Source organism: Dipodomys spectabilis, unplaced genomic scaffold (genome assembly GCF_019054845.1).
Source record: "Dipodomys spectabilis isolate Male_0828 unplaced genomic scaffold, ASM1905484v1 ptg000026l, whole genome shotgun sequence".
NCBI classification, from domain to species: domain Eukaryota; kingdom Metazoa; phylum Chordata; class Mammalia; order Rodentia; family Heteromyidae; genus Dipodomys; species Dipodomys spectabilis.
Window position 1 is genome coordinate 8,945,755 of NW_024870703.1, and position 18,777 is coordinate 8,964,531.

Genomic DNA, 18,777 nt, shown 5'->3' on the forward strand with positions numbered 1-18,777 from the left:
TAAACACTGCTAATAATTAGTATCACAAAAACTTCCAATGCATGTAATTAACAAGGTTCTTATTGCACAATGATGGAAAGCGAAGAGCAATTTTTATGATGGGGTCCCCGCAGTGGTTATGAGCTTTCTAAACAAAACACAGTGTTCAAATTCAACTGTTACCTGTATTATTCATATTACTAAATCATTTATTTTGACTGAATGAATGGAATTGCTTTAGAGAGGTGCTTAATGTAACCTTTCAGTTTTCAGGGATTTGTATAATGTTCTTAATGTTTCTTTTTAGAGGGTGTGGGAGAGCCGGGGACAGGAAGGAAGGTGGGGTGTTAACAGGCAAACATAGAAAGGATTCTTCATTTAAACACACACACACACATCTAGAAATGATTGCTCCATAAACAAAACATGAGTGCACACAGCAATTTCATGTTCTTCATCCACCCACTCGGTTGTTCTTAATGATTCAAGAACAGAACTGCCTGGGCAGATCTACAGCCTCCCTGTTCCTGACATCTGTGCTGAAACAAGGCTGTGTGTGTTCACCCGGCGCTCACTTCTGCTAAGGGGGAGAAATACAAACACCTTGAGTTGATTTTTTTTTTATCTTTATCCATGATCTAAATTAAAATAGATACAGTCATTCTCCAATATTCACGTGTGGGTTATGAAGATATAGTAGTGTTGCCAGGGAAGAAAATAGAGTAGCCTTGAGGTCCGGGCAGGGTGTGTGGATAGATGTGGATGGGGTGTGTGAGGAGGAGTATAGGAGGGAGGGGCTGGGGTTGAATGAGATGTGAGGATCACATAGTTAAATGCCAGCAATTATATCTTGCTGCTCTTTAGGTTATTAGAAAGCTGAGATTCAGCTTTTTTTTTTGGGGGGGGGAGAGGGCTGGAAACTTTAGGGCTATTTGGTATCATGCTTTATAACAAATTGTTTTCTTGGGTCAGAGTACCCATGGGTGGGTACAGTCAGGCTAAGGGCAGGGGTGTGGCTGGGTAGACAAGGGGTTTGCAGGCCCCCAAGGGGTTAGTATCCCTGACTGGAGCTTTCCAAGCATCTCAGTGTTTTGGGGGAATGCTATACTTCCTCTGGTCCATTAGACTCTGCTATTTTTCTATAGCCTTGACTTTCCAGACTATAAGCCTGCCTGTTTCTGAGAAAGAGACTCAGGCTCACTTCCCAGCCCTCTTCCCTGGGTCAGCCATTTCAGAATCATTTGGTGGGCTGCTCTAGGCACCTGTGAATCCAAGTGACCTTTATTATCTGATAATACAGAGATGATCTTATGATATATAAGTAGAGAAGTGACCTGTATTAGGTAACTGGGCTGGCCAGGAGGAATAACTATGACACAAACCCACTTGGCCACATCTAGCCTAGATAAATGCCACCCATGGCGATCCCAGGTGATTTTGGGTTTCTAGGTAGCAGAAACAAAAATCATGTCAGCTTGTGAGATAGTTCAGTGGTAGACGGTAGTTCAATGGTAGATGGTATGCTGGATTCAATCCCTAGCACCAAAAACCAAACCAAACCAATAAAAATATCAAATCTCTACTCCAAGCAGGAAGTGGAGGTATGTAAAAATAATAGATTTGGCATTTGAAACATCTGATTTTTAATTTAAATGTCAGTGCTAAAGGATTAGCTGCTATATTATCAGGACATCCAAATCCTCTCTTTGATCTTCAAGCTTTACACAAAGATTCCATGTCTTTGCTGGTTGGTTTTTTTGTTTGTTTGTTTTTGACTGGGACCCACCTGATAAATCTGGTCTGGCTGTCTTATGGACTTCACTAATACTACTCTTAGGGAAAAAGGAAAGAAGGAAAGAAAGAGAAAAAAAAGAAGGAAGGAAGGGAGGGAGGGAGGAAAGGAAGGAGGGAAGGAAGGGGGGTGGGCAAAAAGGAGCAAAAGGGACAAAGTGAATACTTTTGAGTTACATTATCATAACGGCTAACTTAACACAAATTCCAAATCCTGTGCTTTACATCATGCTACTTTTTATTTCAGTAATTATAGGATTAATATTTCTATTTTATGCAGTATTACTGTCCCTATAGGCTTCCAAGAATATATATATATATATATATATTCTCTTTAAGCTTTTTCAGTACATATCATCTTATTTAATTTTGCACTCACTCAGAAGTGGAGGTATACTGAAGTGGTAGAGAACCTGCCTTGTGTGAAAAACTGAACAATAGTTCCCAGGTCCTAAATTCAAGCCCCAGTACAGCACGCGCGCGCGCACACACACACACACACACACACACAAGGTAATAATACTTGTACTCATTCTGTTCAATTGAAACTTTGATTCTGTGGTTGAGAGAAAAATTAAGGCACTCAAATCTAGTGGATTTGGAATCCCCTGGAATCTGGGCCTTTAATGGTTCTAGAGCAGCCCATGTTTTCTTGTTGGATAGACTCAGGTAAATTTTTCTGAAGGCAAGTGATCTATTACTTCAGAAGAAAATTTTCCATCAGTCATTCAAATGAGGCTCAAGAATATGGTGATTATTTATTCATTTAGAGTTGCTGGGGATCAAACCCAGGGCATGTCAAATAAGCACTCTACCATTGAACCGTACCTCTTCCCATGGTTCTTCCTTTCCTTTCAACTTTATCATCAATGACTCTAGCTGATGAGACACTTGTGGAAATAACAAGAAAGGTTGTCCAGTCTCATGGATAGAATGTGCATGCATTCATTTGTACCTTCTTGTGTTTTTGTCCTTCAGTCATTCATTTCTCCCATAGTGATAGTCAACTCTAATGAGTAGAGGATTCCAAGTCCCTAAGAATTGGAGACTCATTCAATAATCCTTTATATCTACTCAGAGGTGATTAACAAATATTCTAAGGTGGGCACTGGTGGCTCATACCTATAAGCCAAACTATGCAGAAGACTGAGATCTGAGAATTGAGTTTCAAATCCAGGCCAAACAGAAAAGTCTATCAGACTCTTATCTCCAATTAACCAGCACCAAAGTTTGGGACAGAGTTGTAGTTCAATGGTAGAGCACCAACCTTAAGCAAAAAGCTCAGGGAAGCCAGGTGCTCATGGCTCATGCATGTAACCTTAGCTTTTCAGGATGCTGAGATCTGAGGATCAAAGTTCAAAGTCAGCCCGGGCAGGAAAGGCTAGGAGACTCTTAGCTCCAATTAAGCACCAAAAAAGCTGGAAGTAGAGCTATGGCTCAAAGTAGTAGAGTGCTATCCTTGAGTGAAAAAACTCAGAGACAGTGTCCAGGCGCTGAGTTCAAGCTCCAGTACACACACACACACACACACACACACACACACACACACACACACACACACTCATTCACAGAATATCTAAAGTTACTGGTAGTTTAAGATATATGTGCATGTACATTTTTAATTAAACTTTTTATGCCTTTTAGATATTTTGTGTTATTTGTATATGTCTGTGTGTATATATATATATATATATATATATATGCTTTCATAAGTAGTATATGCACATTGTCAAATGTTTCAACACTCAGGAATATGTGATGCAGAGAGAGAGACAGACAGAGAGAGAGAGACAGAGAGAAAGAGAGAGAGAGAGAGAGAGAGAGAGAGAGAGAGAGAGAGATTCCCTAGGGATTAGGAGCCACTTCTACCCCAAACTAGGGAAGCCCACTGCTTTCCTTTCATTGTGTCCAAAATAGCATGCTAAGCCCGGCACTGGTGGCTCATGCCTGTAGTCCTACCTACTAAGGCTAAGATCTGAGGATTGTGGTTTGAAGCCAGCTTGGGCAGGAAAGTCCATGAGACTGTTATCTCCAATTAAGCAACAAAGAAGAAAAAGAAAAGAGAGGAGAGGAGAGGAGAGGAAAGGAAGGAAGGAAGGAAGGAAGGAAGGAAGGGAGGGAGGGAGGGAGGCAGGGAGGGAGGGAGGGAGGGAGGGAGGAAGGGAGGGAGAGAGAGAGAGAGAGAGAAAGAAAGAAAGAAAATGAAAGAAAGAAAGAAAGAAAGAAAGAAAGAAAGAAAGAAAGAAAGAAAGAAAGAAAGAAAGAAAGAAAGAAAGAAAGAAAGAAAGAAAGAAAGAAAGAAAAGGGAGAAAGCAAGCTCAGGGACTCAGGGACAGCACCCAGGCCCTGAGTTCAAGCCTCAGGATTGGAACACACACACACACACACACACACACACACACACACACACACGAGACCCAGCACACACACACACACACACACACACACACACACACACACACACACACACACACACACACACACACGAGACCCAGCATGTTAAATGTGAGGCAGTGTCATAGATGATGTTAATATAAAGTTACATGAAGCCTATTTTGGATCTGGATCTCGTTTTTTTCTGTGCATAATTAAGTGTATTTAAAATGATTTAAAATAAATTGTGAGTCATACCTCAGCCTTTTTCTACCAGTGAAATGAAATGTGATGTGTCAAAATTGAGTTAAATCCATAATCTCTGTGGATGTGCTTTTGACTTGCACGTAACGAAAAGCAGGCAGGCAAGACTGAGGCGGTCTCACACACTGTATTGACATTCAACAAGGAGAAGGTCAGAGTAGGCAGTTGATGTCAATATGTTCATCCCGAACTGCAATAAAGCTGTCCCAGCAACTGCAGTCCCAGCTGCTGCTTCCCCTCCTTTGGGTGAGAAATGCACCCTTCAGACCCAAGCTCCTTTGCTTTAACACAGGCTTGGTTGTTTTTCAATATCAATATGATTCTAGATTTCAGGTTTCCAAGATAAAATTTCAACTCCAGATCAGGCTTTATTTGACAAAGAGAGTAAGAGATGACAGCTGAGATTTCTGCTATTGGAAAATTACCGAATAATCGCAGAGCATGTCCTCCTACTGAGCATCATAAAGTGAGTTTAGCGCTCCATTTGTTTTCCAGTGTTTTACTGCAGATGCTTTTCTTAGGAATGGGGGGAAAATGGGGGATATCACTAGCAGTTTTTTAAAGTGTTGGGAAAATGTACTCTGCCTATTTTTCTTTTTTCTTTCTTTTTTTGTGCAAGTATTGGGGCTTGGATTTAGAGCCTAGGCGCTGTTTCTAGGCTGCTCAAAGCTACCACTTGAGCCACAGCTCCAAACTTCTGGCTTTTTTTTTTAAGTGGTTAATTGGAGATAAGACTCTCATAGAATTCTCTGCTGGCTTTGAACCATGCTCCTCAGCTCTCAACCTCCTGCCTAGCCAAGATGACAGGTATGAGCTACTGGTGCCTGGCTACTTCTTCTTTTGTTTGTTCGGGTTTTTTTTCCTTTCCTTTTGTCTCTTCTTCTCTTTTTCTTTCTTTTCTTTTTCCAAAGAGAGTAAACACAGGCCACAATTTTAAAAAAAGGTAGTACTTTGCTGTAACACTAAACCATGTCTACTGTGTTTTCTCTTGGACAGGAGAACACCTCTGAACAGTCAGTGGGCAAACATGTCCTCCCTTGGTGAGGAATCTGTTTCAGTCTGCAGATTTGGCAACTTCCCCATGGCAAATACCCCTAAGATAATTCATATGCTGTTCCAAACAGGTAACATCAACGCCAAGTGATATACCGACAGGAAGGATAAAAGGAATAGAAAGAAGGATCTACAATCACCTCAACTGTGACAGGACCTACAGGTTTTAACTCTGTCAGAACCATCCAGTGACAATTTTTAAAAAAAACAGATAATGGGGGCTGGGAATGTGGCTTAGTGGTAGAGTGCTTGCCTAGCATGAATGAAGCCCTGGGTTCAATTCCTCAGTACCACATAAACAGAAAAAGCTGGAAGTGGCGCTGTGGCTTAATTGGTAGAGTGCTTGCCTTGAGCCAAAGAAGCTCAGGGACAGTACCAAGTCCTGGTTTCAAGCCCCAGGACTGGGATATATATACATATATATACATATCTATGATATTTTATTGATATTATTAATGTATTTTCCAGAAGAGTTACCATTTCATAAATCAGGTAATGAGTACATTTCTTTTTGGACAATGGTACCCTTTCCTTCAAGTTCCAGTTTTTGGGGTTTTTTTTAAGTCAATTCTAGGAAAACTTCAAGAATTTAAAAGTTGGGAATTATTTCATGAGACAGTTCCTAATTTATATTGATTGTAACTAAATTTAAAATTTGCATGTATTTCCCATCCATTCTGCCCCACCCCTGCCTCCCACCCCCAAGTACTTTCCTAGAGCAGCCTGCCAGAGACAATGAGCACATAGTCCTGAGAAATGGAGAAGGCATGTGATTCATCAGCCACCAATGGTAGGCATTTGCACTCACTCAAGTCTTTGGGTGGCTAGCAAGCTTCTCTGCACTTTTAGTTGTGGTCACTTCCCCCTAGAACAAGATTTGAGGAGCATGAAGAGATCATGCCTAAAAAAAAAATCTTTGATGTCAGGTGGAATGTACAGCTAGGAATGAGAAAAAGGGTGTCTTGGTACTGCCAGTGTGCTGCATTTTATTTAGGAAATGAGACAAAAATCTTCTCATGATCAGCCGCTCCATGTGACATCCCAGCCCACACTCTGCTACTGACATTTTATCTCCCACTGAACAGCCCGGCTGTTGTAACATTTTCAGGATTCTTAATTTATGTCTTGCAGGATCTAAAATCAGATGGCAGGGACTTCAAAGAAAATAACCAGTGTTGACAGGCACCTTTATACTTCAAGAAGCTGCTACACCTCAATGCTGCGGAAAGTTAGGAAACATTCTGTCCTTCTTCCAAAACATTCCCCAAAGATGGAGGTAGGGGTTGTCCTAAATAATTTAATTTTCCTTTTCCATGGAGGTACATATCTATAAGGTACATACCTGCACTTGGGAGGTTACAGCAGGATGGAAGGAACAAGGCCAGCCTGAGTGACAAAGTGAATTTCTGTCTCAAAGCAAAAATAAAAACAAAAATAAACCTTATGAAAGACCTTTCCTTCCACCCAGTATTTGCTAGATAGCCCATTCCTTTTTCTCCAGATAAGAGAGTCTAATGTTTAATTCATTACAATTAGATTAAGCAAGGAAACTTCATGGTAATTAATATTTTTTATGTATAGCCAAGAACTATGGAAAAATGAATGGATAAAAAGATAAGATGAACAATTTAACTTTCTGTATGTTTTTTAACTTTCTGAAATGTTGGTTCTAGACCACAAGTGAGGGAAGATATGATAACGATTACATTATAGAAGAGACAGCAGGGTTCAAAAATGGAAGTGAGGGCTGGGAAGGTGGCTCAGTGGTAGAGTGCTTGCCTTGCATGCATGAGGCCCTGGGCTCGATTCCTTTGTACCACATAAGCAGAAAAAGGCAGAAGTGGTGCTGTGGTTCAAGTGGTAGAGTGCTAGCCTTGAAGTGAAGAGCTGAGGGACAGCGCCCTGGCCCAGAGTTCAGGCCCCATGACCAACGACAACAAAAAAGGAAACGGAGTCAGGTGCCCATAACTCATGCTTGTAATCCTTGCTACTCAGGATACTAGGATCTAAGGATTAGTTCAAAGCTAGCCCTTGCAGGAAAGGCTGTGAGACTCTTATCTCCAATTTAGCATCAAAAAAGCTGTAACTCAAATGATAGAGCACTAGCTTAGAGCCAAAGAAGCCCAAGGATATCACCCAAGGCTCTGTGTTCAAACCTCCCACCTCTGGGGTGGAGGGAGGAGGGGAGGAAGGGAGGGAAATTAGTCTCAAATCATTTACCTGTGAAGAAACACAAATATTATGCTCTTTCCATTACATTATGGCTTCGTAAACACAACAACTTTGGATCGGTCTATCATGAGTCTGCTGAAAATCTTTGCTCTCCAGGTTTATGATGGTGCTGAATACTTGGAGATTTGGAGATTAGACCTACCATAGCTAGGATTGCAGTGTGTATCCTGGCTCTGGAGTGCTCAGTCTTGATCCTTGTCTTCTTAGGATGGACTCATATCTATTTATCTGAAGATCAATGCCTAAGAACACAGACTTTGAGCCTGATGACTAACCAACCAAGATGCTTCATTTCTTTGTGCCTCATTTTTCTGTACTGTAAAATAAAAATGATAATTACATCTACATCATAAGGTTGTTGTAAAGATTAAAATAGTTTACAGACAATAGTTCATAAAACAGCTTATAGACTGGGTGTGGTGGCTCACACTTTCAATACTAGCTACTTAGGAAGTAGGGATGGAGAGGATTGCGGTTCAAGGTCAGCCTGGGCAAAAGAGTTTGAGAGATTCCATCTAAACCAAAAGAATCTCAGCAAGGTGGTGGTGTGAGCCTGTTATCAAAGCTGCGTGGTGGGTCCAGGTCCACCAGGCATAAATGGGAAACTCTATTCAAAAAATAACTGAAGACAAAACTAAACAAAAACAAAAATCACTTGAAGCTGGAGATGTTGGTTCTTGTGGTAGAGTATCTGCCAAGCAAGCACATATGTACCTGAGTTCAAACTCCAAAAAAGTATAGAAAATTCTGGCATGATCCATCGATTGCCACGTATCTTTGTAAATTTACTCACTATTCATGCACTTGCAACGTGCCTGTGAAAACTTCTGGTTAGATTTAAAAAACAAACAAAAAGCTAAGACAAGTCTTTCTTGCTCCATCCTTGGAGAGTAAGAAACTTGTATTCTCCTTTTTTATACATTACCTGCACATAGTAAGAAATGGCGCAAAATGCACATCTCGATGCCTTAAGTTACCGTGTAGGTCTTTGCACAAAGCCCGGGCATCTGTTCTTGTATTACTAAAGCCAAACCCTCAACAGCCTTAAACAGTCTTAAACAGCTCCTTGGCAGAGGCTTCCAATTTTCTTCTGGGCCCCCACTCCAAGCGAGCCTTGGAAAGCCCTGCGGGCAGGTTTAGGCTCATTTTCCAAGGCCGCATAGGAAGAAAAGGGACTAGGAGGAAGTAAGATTTGGTTGAAAACAAAACACCAAACAAAAAAACCAACAAAAGACCAGCCAACCCGTGGATTAGGGGGCGCCGCAAGTAGCAAGACTCTCCCTCCCGAGCCCCGCCTCGGCCCCGCCCTGGCCCCGCCCCAACTCAGGCCCCGCCCACAACCCCCTACACCTGACCTCCAGCAGAGCCTCCACCGCGGACTCGGTCCGCACAGCACTTGCGCAGTTCTTAAGGCGTCTTAACACTGCCCGTTTCTCATTGAGGGAAGAAGGAGCGTTCTCTTTTCAAAAGCCCTCGGCATAGCAAATTTTCCATGATTGTAGAATAGGCTAGGCCACTCTCCTGTCTTGAGCACCCTGCGCTGTGTCCCTGAGTGGCTACACAGAGTAGGTTTTAAACGAGGCTCTCCCTGGGCAGCCCGCGTCCCGGCGCGGGGTCCTTCGCGGAGCCTCGGGGCGCCCTCGGAGGAGGCAGGGTCCTTCTCCGGGGTGGTTGCTGGGGTCCAGGCATCATGTACTACAAGTTTAGCGGCTTCACGCAGAAGCTGGCTGGAGCCTGGGCTTCGGACGCGTACAGCCCGCAGGTAGGGGTTGTGCTTTCCTGCTCGGACAGGCGGGATGGCAGCTCGGGCCTCCGGACCGGGCCGGGCAGGCGCGGCCGGCGCCGGGCGAGGCTCCTGCCCGCGGGCGGCTCCGGGTCCGAGCCGCGTCGGCTGCGGGGCTCGCGAGGCCCCGCGTCCCGTGTCTGCCGCTCGGCGGAGGGGCCCGGCGCAGAGGTTCGGCCTGGTGCCCTGCAGGGGTCAAGGTGACCCCCGGGGTCGCTGCTTGTGTGCGCTGGGAGGCGGGAGAAGCCGGCAGCGCCGGGAGTGTCACTTCGCTCTCTGAGTTCGAGGCTCGGCTCTTCCCCTCCTGTCGAGGAACGCTAGCTTTTGGCCTTCTCCACAACCCTCTTACCACCGCCGCCCCGCTCCGTCTCAGCAGCCTCACCCGAGCACGGGGTCCTCGAGGGCGGTCGGTGCCGGGCCAAGGAGCGGCCTGCGGAGGCTGCGCACGGGAAGCCACGGCTGCGCGCACTTCCACGTCTCAGCCGTGAAGGGCCCGTGGTTTGACCATTCAGATTCCACCCCAGCTCTTCCTGTCGGAGTTGCGATTTCCAGCCTGCACGTTGTAACGAGGCCGTGTTTTTAGAGTCTCATACACATTTGGGTGGTTCAGGCACTGACTTTGCGGCTTTTAATCTATTCTGAGCTCAGTTGCATCCAGCATTCTTGACAAGTGCCTGGTTCTGGATAAGCGATAGCTATTCTCCAGAATCAGAGGCTGCGAAAAGGCGACATTCATTCCTCATCCTCCTACAGTAGTGTGAGAAGGGTCGGTGAAACACACAGTTAGAAAGCTTTGCCTACAATAGTAACAGACCCGTAGGCTATAAAGGCTATTGTTGCCTCTACCCCCCCCCCCCCTCCATTTTTCCTACTGAGAGACAGTACAGCCTGCTCAATGAGAAGATGTTTAAAAATGTGATTTCAGCCAGGCGCCGGTGGCTCACGCCTGTAGTGCTAGCTACTCAGGAGGCTGAGATCTGAGGATCGCGGTTCAAAGCCAGCCCAGGCAGGAAAGGCCGTGAAGCTCTTATCTCCAATAAACCACCAGAAAACCGGAAGTGGCACTGTGGTCCAAGTGGTAGAGCGCTAGCCTTGAGCTGAAGAGCTGAGGCCCAGAGTTCAAGGCCCACGACCGATCAAAAAAAAATAAAAATGTGATTTCAGTCTAAGATTCGATATGCTACTGGTTAGGATAAGGAGGGAAAGTTTTCTGGGGTGAGAGGAGGCCATGGGAAGCGAATGTCTATGGTTTATCATTACTGTGCTTGTGATACGTCGTATCTGGTAAAAGTTGGATTTATGAATAATACACTTAATAGGGAGATCTCCGTGTGTTCGGTCCATAGATAGGGGGTAGTGGATTCTGGTGGAGAGATCATCTAGGAAGTATTTAGAGAACAAATGTCCATGTTTCAGTTGAAGAAAATTGATTCAAAGAACAGTCCAGTATTAGAAGAGTAATGAATTGCAAGGAAGGAATTGCCAGTAATGTTCCAGTGGTTTCTTTTTTTTTTTTTTTGTCGGTCGTGGGACTTGAACTCTGGGCCTGTGCGCTGTACCTGCACTCTTCAGCTCAAACCAGCGCTCTACCTCTTGAGCCACAGTGCCACTTCCTCCAGTGGTTTCTTTTGTAGAATATGTGGACAAGTGGCCCTTTCTAAGCTACTTCTAAAAGGTGTAGCTTTTAGTGCTTGGGTCTTAAGTGTTACTGTTTAAATTTTGACAGCTATATGATCTACACTGTGAACTCCTAGGAACTTCCCTCATACTCTCCCTCTACCAACTTTGCCTGTCCACTTGCCTAATTATGACTTTTGACTTTGTAGATAATATTGCCAATTTTTGAACCTCATGTAAATGGAACCACACAGTATGTGTGGTGTATTTTTAATGTATTTTTGAGGTTTTATGTTACATGACATGATATGGATATATCACAGGTTGTTTTTTTCGGTAGTGATGGGAGCAGTTCATTTAATAGAGCTTTAGCATAATCTGATCTTTGTTGCCTAAAAAGGAGAAAGTGACATTTCAAAAAAAACCAACAAAAAAAACTGATACAGAAATAAAACTAGCACCCAGAGCAGAGATGATCACAAATGCATTTGATATAGGTAGGGTTTTCAGATTCTGGCATCTCTTGAATTGTAGAATTTGAACCTCTTAAAAACTCCTCCTAAACCCTGACCCCTCACCCCTTGTATTACTCAGGATTGAATGCTGTCCCAAATTAAAGAGTTCTTGAGTGGTGGCCCAGGGATAGGGTGCCTGCCTAGCAAGCAGGAGACCCTGAGTACAAACCTTAGAGCCAGGAAAAAAGAACAGGAGAGGCAGCAGTGAGCGATAGGCTTGTCGATTTCAGAGTGATTTGGATAGCACGCATCAGGGGCTCTGATTTTGGTCATTAGGATTACTCTAACTTTTCCTTTCTTGGAGACACGAGCACACTGTAGTAGTTGGAAAGGGTGCTATTTTTCAGTGATTGATTGGAAAGCATTTTCCTTACCTGTGTCCAGTGCCACAAATAAATTGAGGCCAATAATTACATGAAAAGATGATTAATATTTTAACATCATTAGTCATTAGGGAAAAGCACATAAAAACCACAGTGAGATACCACTTCACATCTGCCAGAATGCTGATAATCAAATGGCAGACAAAACCAGACAGCACATTGATGGAGAGAATGAAAAATGGTTTGGCCACTTTGATATGTAATTTGGTGGCTTCCCCTCCCCCCTTTCTTCTTTTATTTCATTTCTTTCAGTTGTTTATGACATTCTGCGTATATCAGGCTGACCTCACACCCCTGATCCTCCCATCTTTGCTTCCATTGACTGAGATTACAAGTATATGCCACTGTACCTGGCCAGTTTGGTAGATTTTGCTATATGACATATCAGTTCTCCTAATTAAGATGGCAAAATGATAGTCTAGGTAAAGAGAATTGAGAGTAAAGTAGAGAAGGGAGCTGGGGGGAAATCACTGAGTAGATAAGCTTAGATACGGAGGTCTGAGGTAGATCATAAAGGGTTTAGGTTGGTTGGTCTCCATTTTGGGAGAAGTGAAACAGTTGCAATAGTTTGCCCTCTTACCCATTTGAAAGATGTTGAAGGTAAGGAAGGCGGACTCCAAGAAGATGGGAAAGGAGGGTGGTGATGCTTTGCACAGAGAAGGAGCTTCCAGATAGGCTTATGAGTGGATTCTGGACATGCCCAGTATGAAGTGTCAGAGAGATATAGAAGGGAGAATGTCCAGCTTGCAGTTAGGAATGAATGGAGTCATTGAAACTAGTTTGTAGTCCTAAATTAGAATGAAAGGGTGTAGCGGTTTCTAACATTTAAATTTTTGAGGTAATTTTCTTAGTTTTTTACCTTCCTACTCAAACCTAAATAGTAGAATATGAAGAAAATGTTGGGCCAGTCAGCTTTCGGGGAAATAATTTGCTTTTCTCCTTTAAAAATTATGAGCAGTTAGCGGGGCTGGGAAGGTGGCTCAGTGGTAGAGCGCTTGCCTTGCATGCAAGAGGCCCTGGGTTTGATTCCTCAGCACCACATAAGAAAAAAGCTGGAAGTGGTGCTGTGGCTCAAGTGGTAGAGCGCTAGCCTTGAGCTGAAGAGCTAAGGGACAGCGCTCAGGCCCAGAGTTCAGGCCCCATGACTGGACCCCCCCCCAAAAAAAAAATTATGAGCAGGTAGGAACTGGAGGTATAGCTCAATCAGTGGTAGAGCATTTGCCTATCATTGAGACCCTCTGTTCAATCCCCAGCTTCACAAAGGGTAAATAAACAAACAACCCACAGTAACTCCCACCCCCTTTGATTTCCCACTCAAGGTATTTGCTTGCTAGGTGGTTGCTCTATCACTTTAGTCAGGCCCCCAGCCCTTTTTGCTTTAGTAATTTTTCAGGTAGAGCCCTGAAGTTATGCCAAGGCCAGCCTGCCTTTGATCTTCCTATCTATGCTTCCCACTTAGCTGGGATAACAAGTGTGCAGCACCATGCTCAGTTATTGGTTGAGATTGGGTCTCTGGATGTTATTACCCATGCTGACCTTGACGCATGATTCTCCCAGACTCTCCCTTTGATGGAGAGAATGAAAAATGGTTTGGCCACTTTGATACGTAATTTGGTGGCTTCCCCTCCCCCCTTTCTTCTTTTATTTCATTTCTTTCAGTTGTTTATGACATTCTGCGTATATCAGGCTGACCTCACACCCCTGATCCTCCCATCTTTGCTTCCATCGACTGAGATTACAAGTATATGCCACTGTACCTGGCCAGTTTGGTAGATTTTGCCAGGGTTACAGGCATGAGCCATCTCACCTGACTTTTTTTTTTTTTTTAAGGCAATTTAAATGGACTGGGAAAAACTAGCCTAAATGGCCCTTCATTAGTTTTGGAGGTATGAATTTTCACCTCTTCGAAAAGAAATTTGTTGGGCTGGGTATAGTGGTACATAAGTAGAAAGATGAGGTCTGTCAGACAAAATGTGAGACCCTATCTGAAAAATAGGGCTGGGGGTATGGCTCAAAGAATAGCATGCCTGCCTAGCAGTCATGGGGCCTTGGATTCAAACACAATGCCACCAGAAACCAAAATAGTCAAACAAAAAAGAACCTGTCTCGTCTGCTCTCACCTCCTTAGTACTACCTCATCCCTAAACAGCTACTAATCAGTCTAGTTTCTGTTCCCTATTCTGGGCTTGCTTTGAATGGAATCATAAAAGATGTGGCCATAGCATGTTTTCAAGACTTGCTCATACAGTAACATATCAGTACTCCTTCCGCTTTTTGTGTGCTGGGCCTGAGACTTGAACTGAGGTGCTGTTCTTTAGCTTTTTGCTAAAGACTAGCGCTCTACCCCTTGAGCTACAGCTCCCCTTGCTGTTTTTTTGTTGTTGTTGTTTTTTTTGCTGGTTAGTTGGAGAGAAGAATTTCATGGAATTTCCTACCTGCCCTGGCTTTGGACCACAACCCTCAGATCTTAGCCTCCTGAGTAACTAGGACAGGTGTGAGCCACAGGCACCAGGGCCACTTTTATTGTATATGTATTTAACTTATGAGTTTATTAAGGCTTGAAAGGTCAGTTATTTTATAGTTTCCTTTTGGCTTTTAATTTTCTGGTCCTAAAAGACCAGGTTTTTTTCCCCCTATCATAGTCTCATAATATTTCTTTTTTTTTTTTTTGGGTCCAGTCATGGGGCCTGAACTCTAGGCCTGGGCGCTGTCCCTCAGCTCTTCAGCTCAAGGCTAGCACTCTACCACTTGAGCCACAGCGCCACTTCTGGCTTTTTTCTTTTTGCTTATGTGGTGCTGAGGAATCGAACCCAGGGCCTCAGGCATGCAAGGCAAGCACTCTACAACTGAGCCAACTTCCCAGCCCCTTTCATAATATTTCTTTACGATGTGTCTGGAAGTTTTGGAAGTCCACTGTGGGATGAGGCATTCCATATTAATTCATTAGCTTAAGCCAGAGGAGAAAAGAGACAGCTACAGGTTCAAAGAGGCTCCTAAGTGTTTTACTGGTATGATATGAAAGTAGACCCAGGTGGTGTTCTGAAGGCTCAGAACGGGCTTCTCATCTTGCATGGTTTGCTGTGGATTGAGATTAGGATGTTTTGTCAACAGCTTGAGGCCTGGCAGTGCAGGGTTTGAGAGAGTTCTTCTTTCCCTTGTGTAGTTGCATGACACTGCCACTGCTCTAGACAGCCTGCTCCTTGGAAGATTTGCTTGGATACCCAGACATGCTTTGAACTCTGCTTTCCTTTTCTCCTCAGGGATTAAAGCCTGTGGGCTCCACAGAAGCACCTCCTATCATATTTGCCACACCGACTAAGCTGAGCTCCAGTTCCACTGTTTATGATTATGCTGGGAAGAACAAAGTTCCAGAGCTGCAGAAGTTTTTCCAGGTGAGGGAAGACATTTGGGAGAGAAACCTGTGAAAGGAAAAGGTTTAAAAATCTCTTCTGAAGCTGAATTTTAGACTGGTCTACTACCCAACCTTCTTTTTCTTTATGTAGAATTCTCTTGATTTTAGTTTCAGCCATACATAAACTAATAGGAAATTTCCTAGGTAATGCTGATGACAGCCAGCAGGGCGGTTAGGGCCTTATCACAATGTTAAGTGTACACAGGCTTTTGTATTGCATATATATCAGTTCCTGTCACCTAGTTTATATTTGTGCTTGGGACATGCAGTGTCTTTTGGTAACAAGTTTTCTTCTAATTACTTCTTCTTGCTTGACATTAAAATTCACTGAGCTGTTGATAGGAGTTACCAGAGGTCCTCTTGGGTAGCTGTGCTAATCAACAGATAGAAGACAGAATTGAAATTTCAAATGTTATTAATCTACTTAGAGATAATTGAAACTCTGTGACCTAGCTGTGTCTCACGTGCTACGGGACTGGCAGAGCCCGCTGCCATTGCAACAGGATCACTGTCTCCTGAGAATGTCATTTCAGGTCCATTCTGGAGATAGTGTTCCTCTGGTCTGATTGCCTTGATCCCCTTTTATCTACTAAGTAAGATTTAAGAGGACTTTGAACTCTTGAGAGCTTTTGGAGACTAAGCAAAATATAATGGATTAAATATCTATGGAGTCTATTTACCAAATGGGGCTTTAACTATTTGATGGAAAGAAGGAAGCTGATTATTTTCTTGAGCTTAGTAATTGTTCTGGTGTGTTATGACATTGTCAGAAACCAAGCTAAATGCGGAAGTACTTGGAAAGCATTTCTTTTTCTCCTTTGTGTGTTTGCATATGTGTGTGTCCATGTGTTGGGTGTCCATGTGTGCATGCAGTGTGTGTGCATGCATGTGATTCTGGGATTTGAACTTAGGGCCAGCTGTTTGCTATGGAAGTGTTTCAGTATTTGAGCTGTATTCACAGCCCTTTTTGCTTTTGTTTTTAGATAGACTCTTTTCTTTTGCTCAGGACTGGTCCCAGTCCTCTATACTCCTACTTGGGGTTATAGCTGTGTACTACCACATTTAGCATCTTTATTGAGATGGAATCTAACTTATGCCTAGGCTAGCTTCAAACCAAGATTCTTTTGATCTCTGGATTATAGGTGTAAGTCACTATACCTGGCACCATTTTTGGTATCTGGTGGTATCTTTGCCTTTTTAAAAAAAAAAATTCTCCAGTGTGCCTTGGGATTTGGGAGTTGTTGCATGATGTTGCCTCAGATTGATTTGGAGAATGGCTTAGGATCTACCAGCTTTAGCTGCATTTTTAAGGAAATAGACCATTATTTTAGTCAGCACTCTGATGCATTAGAGCTTTTGCACTCTGTTTATGGATCAATTTCACAGTAGATACATTTATTCTTTATTGTGCTAAAGTTGTGAACTCTTATGACCCATACCCTTGTTAATTCTCATTCATTCAGAAATCTGATGGTGTGCCTATCCACCTGAAAAGAGGCCTGCCTGACCAGATGCTCTACCGGACCACTATGGCGCTGACTGTGGGCGGCACCATCTACTGCCTGATTGCCCTCTACATGGCTTCTCAGCCCAGAAACAAGTGAGCTCTGCTGCAGACAACAGTTTGGTTTTGGCATAGACCCTTTGAAACTTCAGTTTTCATTGTTTTTCTGAAAAATCATTTGTTTCATTGTTTCCTCTTGGATGGCCTCCTTAACATTTTTGCAAAACAAAGAGAAAGATATGAGCAGTATTTTGGTTTGTTTATGAAATGTATATGGCCTGTCAGATGTCAGAGCTCATTTGACAGTTAAACTATTGTGCTGTGAGTTTGGGCTCCTGATTTCCCTGGAGAGTCTGGATGAAGGTGGAACACACAGGATCATTAGTGTCAGTCTATGCTGATGTCCTCAGGGACCTAGAGAGTTTTTTTGTTTTTTTGGGGGGCGGAGGTCTAGTCATGGGGCCTGAACTCTGGTCCTGGGCCTCAACGCCACTTCTGGCTTTTTTCTTTTTGCTTATGTGGTGCTGAGGAATCGAACCCAGGGCCTCAGTCATGCAAGGCAAGCGCTCTACCACTGAGCCACCTTCCCAGCCCCTAGAGAGTGTTTTTTAAAGCATGGAATGCACAAGTCTTTCTGGATTTGGATGTGACTTGAGGAAGGAAGACAAGCCAAGGCCAGGCGCTTGAAATAAGGGCTCAGGTTAGTGGCACCTTGGGGGATTTTTCCATCTTGCAGCAAAATGTTAATAGAAATTATTTGCAGCTTGCCTGTGTTTGTTTCAAAGGGTTATTTGCCCCAGCCCAGATCATGTTATGTCTGTGTTCCCATGGGAACAGCACACCTGTTAGTGCTGCGCTGCACACTGGCTCCTTTTGTGAATGTGGCCGTGCCACAGATCTTCCTCTACCTTTTAAACATGTTATTGTTCTAAATTATGGCTTATTTGACTGTGGAATAAATACATGTGTAAAAATTCAAGTGTGAAGTTCTTTTCAGTTTGATCATCTTTCAAAATAATTGCTGAATACTAGAGTTTAGTAAACCTGAAGTACCTGTGAATTTTCTTTTTATTTAGCCACCACATAATCTTATGAAGTAGTTTTTCAGTCAAATAATAGATGTCTCCTGGCTGGTTAAATGGCTCTTTATAAGAAACTTTGCAGCCAGGCACTGGTGGCTCACGCCTGTAATCCTAGCTATTCAGGAGGCTAAGATCTGAGGATCGAGGTTCAAAGCCAGCCCTGGCAAGAAAGTCTCTGAGATTCTTATCTCCAATAAACCACTGGAAAACTGGAAGTGGTGCTGTAGCTCAAGTGGTAGAGAGCTCACCTTGAGCTGAAGAGCGCAGGGACAGCGCCCAAACCCAGAGTTCAAGCCCCACAACCGAAAAAAAAAGAAAAGAAACTTTGCTTTTTTGGGAACTGTATCTGCATGCACAGTTTACTTCACACACTAGTGTCCTATGTTTTCATGACTGCTGGGAAAGTAAGGTGATGGTCAGCAGTGACTCCTACTTGGATAAGAGCTGGGGTTTGAGCCCGATGTGGCACAGGCAGACACCCGTGCACTAGGGAGGATCAGCAGGAGGACCAGGAATCCAGACCAGCTTGGGCCTACACGGTGGGTTCTTGTCTCAAACCTGCACTCTCCAAAAGAAAAAAAAAGGGTGTTTGAAAATACACAATAGCATTTTCACAGGCTAGGAAACTTGTTTTTGTACAAATCTAAACTTTATATTCTTTTTGGGGTTTGCTTTCTGGGTTTTTTGTTTTGTTTTTGTGTTACCAGAGTTTGAACTTAGGGCTTTAGTGTTTACTACACAGGCTGTCTAACACTTGAACCAAGCCCTTTTATTAGGTTTTGAATAGGG

The 18,777-nt window shown here is 43.4% G+C and overlaps 1 protein-coding gene across 1 annotated transcript; it reads left to right on the forward strand.

The window, feature by feature from the left end:
- Positions 1-9,330: 9,330 nt before the first annotated feature.
- Positions 9,331-17,066, forward strand: LOC122104575 (cytochrome c oxidase subunit 7A-related protein, mitochondrial). Its single transcript, XM_042675515.1, has 3 exons — positions 9,331-9,454; positions 15,251-15,382; positions 16,866-17,066. The coding sequence occupies exons 1-3, from the start codon at positions 9,383-9,385 to the stop codon at positions 17,004-17,006; spliced, it is 345 nt and encodes a 114-aa protein (XP_042531449.1). The 5' UTR covers positions 9,331-9,382; the 3' UTR covers positions 17,007-17,066.
- The last annotated feature ends 1,711 nt before the right edge of the window (positions 17,067-18,777 follow it).

What these genes read in the sequence shown, in the direction of transcription:
- LOC122104575 (XM_042675515.1), top strand. Translation starts at nt 9,383, where the DNA reads ATGTACTACAAGTTTAGCGGCTTCACGCAGAAGCTGGCTGGAGCCTGG. An exon ending in CGGACGCGTACAGCCCGCAG is followed by an intron (nt 9,455 to 15,250) that starts GTAGGGGTTGTG and finishes TTTTCTCCTCAG; the next exon opens with GGATTAAAGCCTGTGGGCTC. An exon ending in AGCTGCAGAAGTTTTTCCAG is followed by an intron (nt 15,383 to 16,865) that starts GTGAGGGAAGAC and finishes TCATTCATTCAG; the next exon opens with AAATCTGATGGTGTGCCTAT.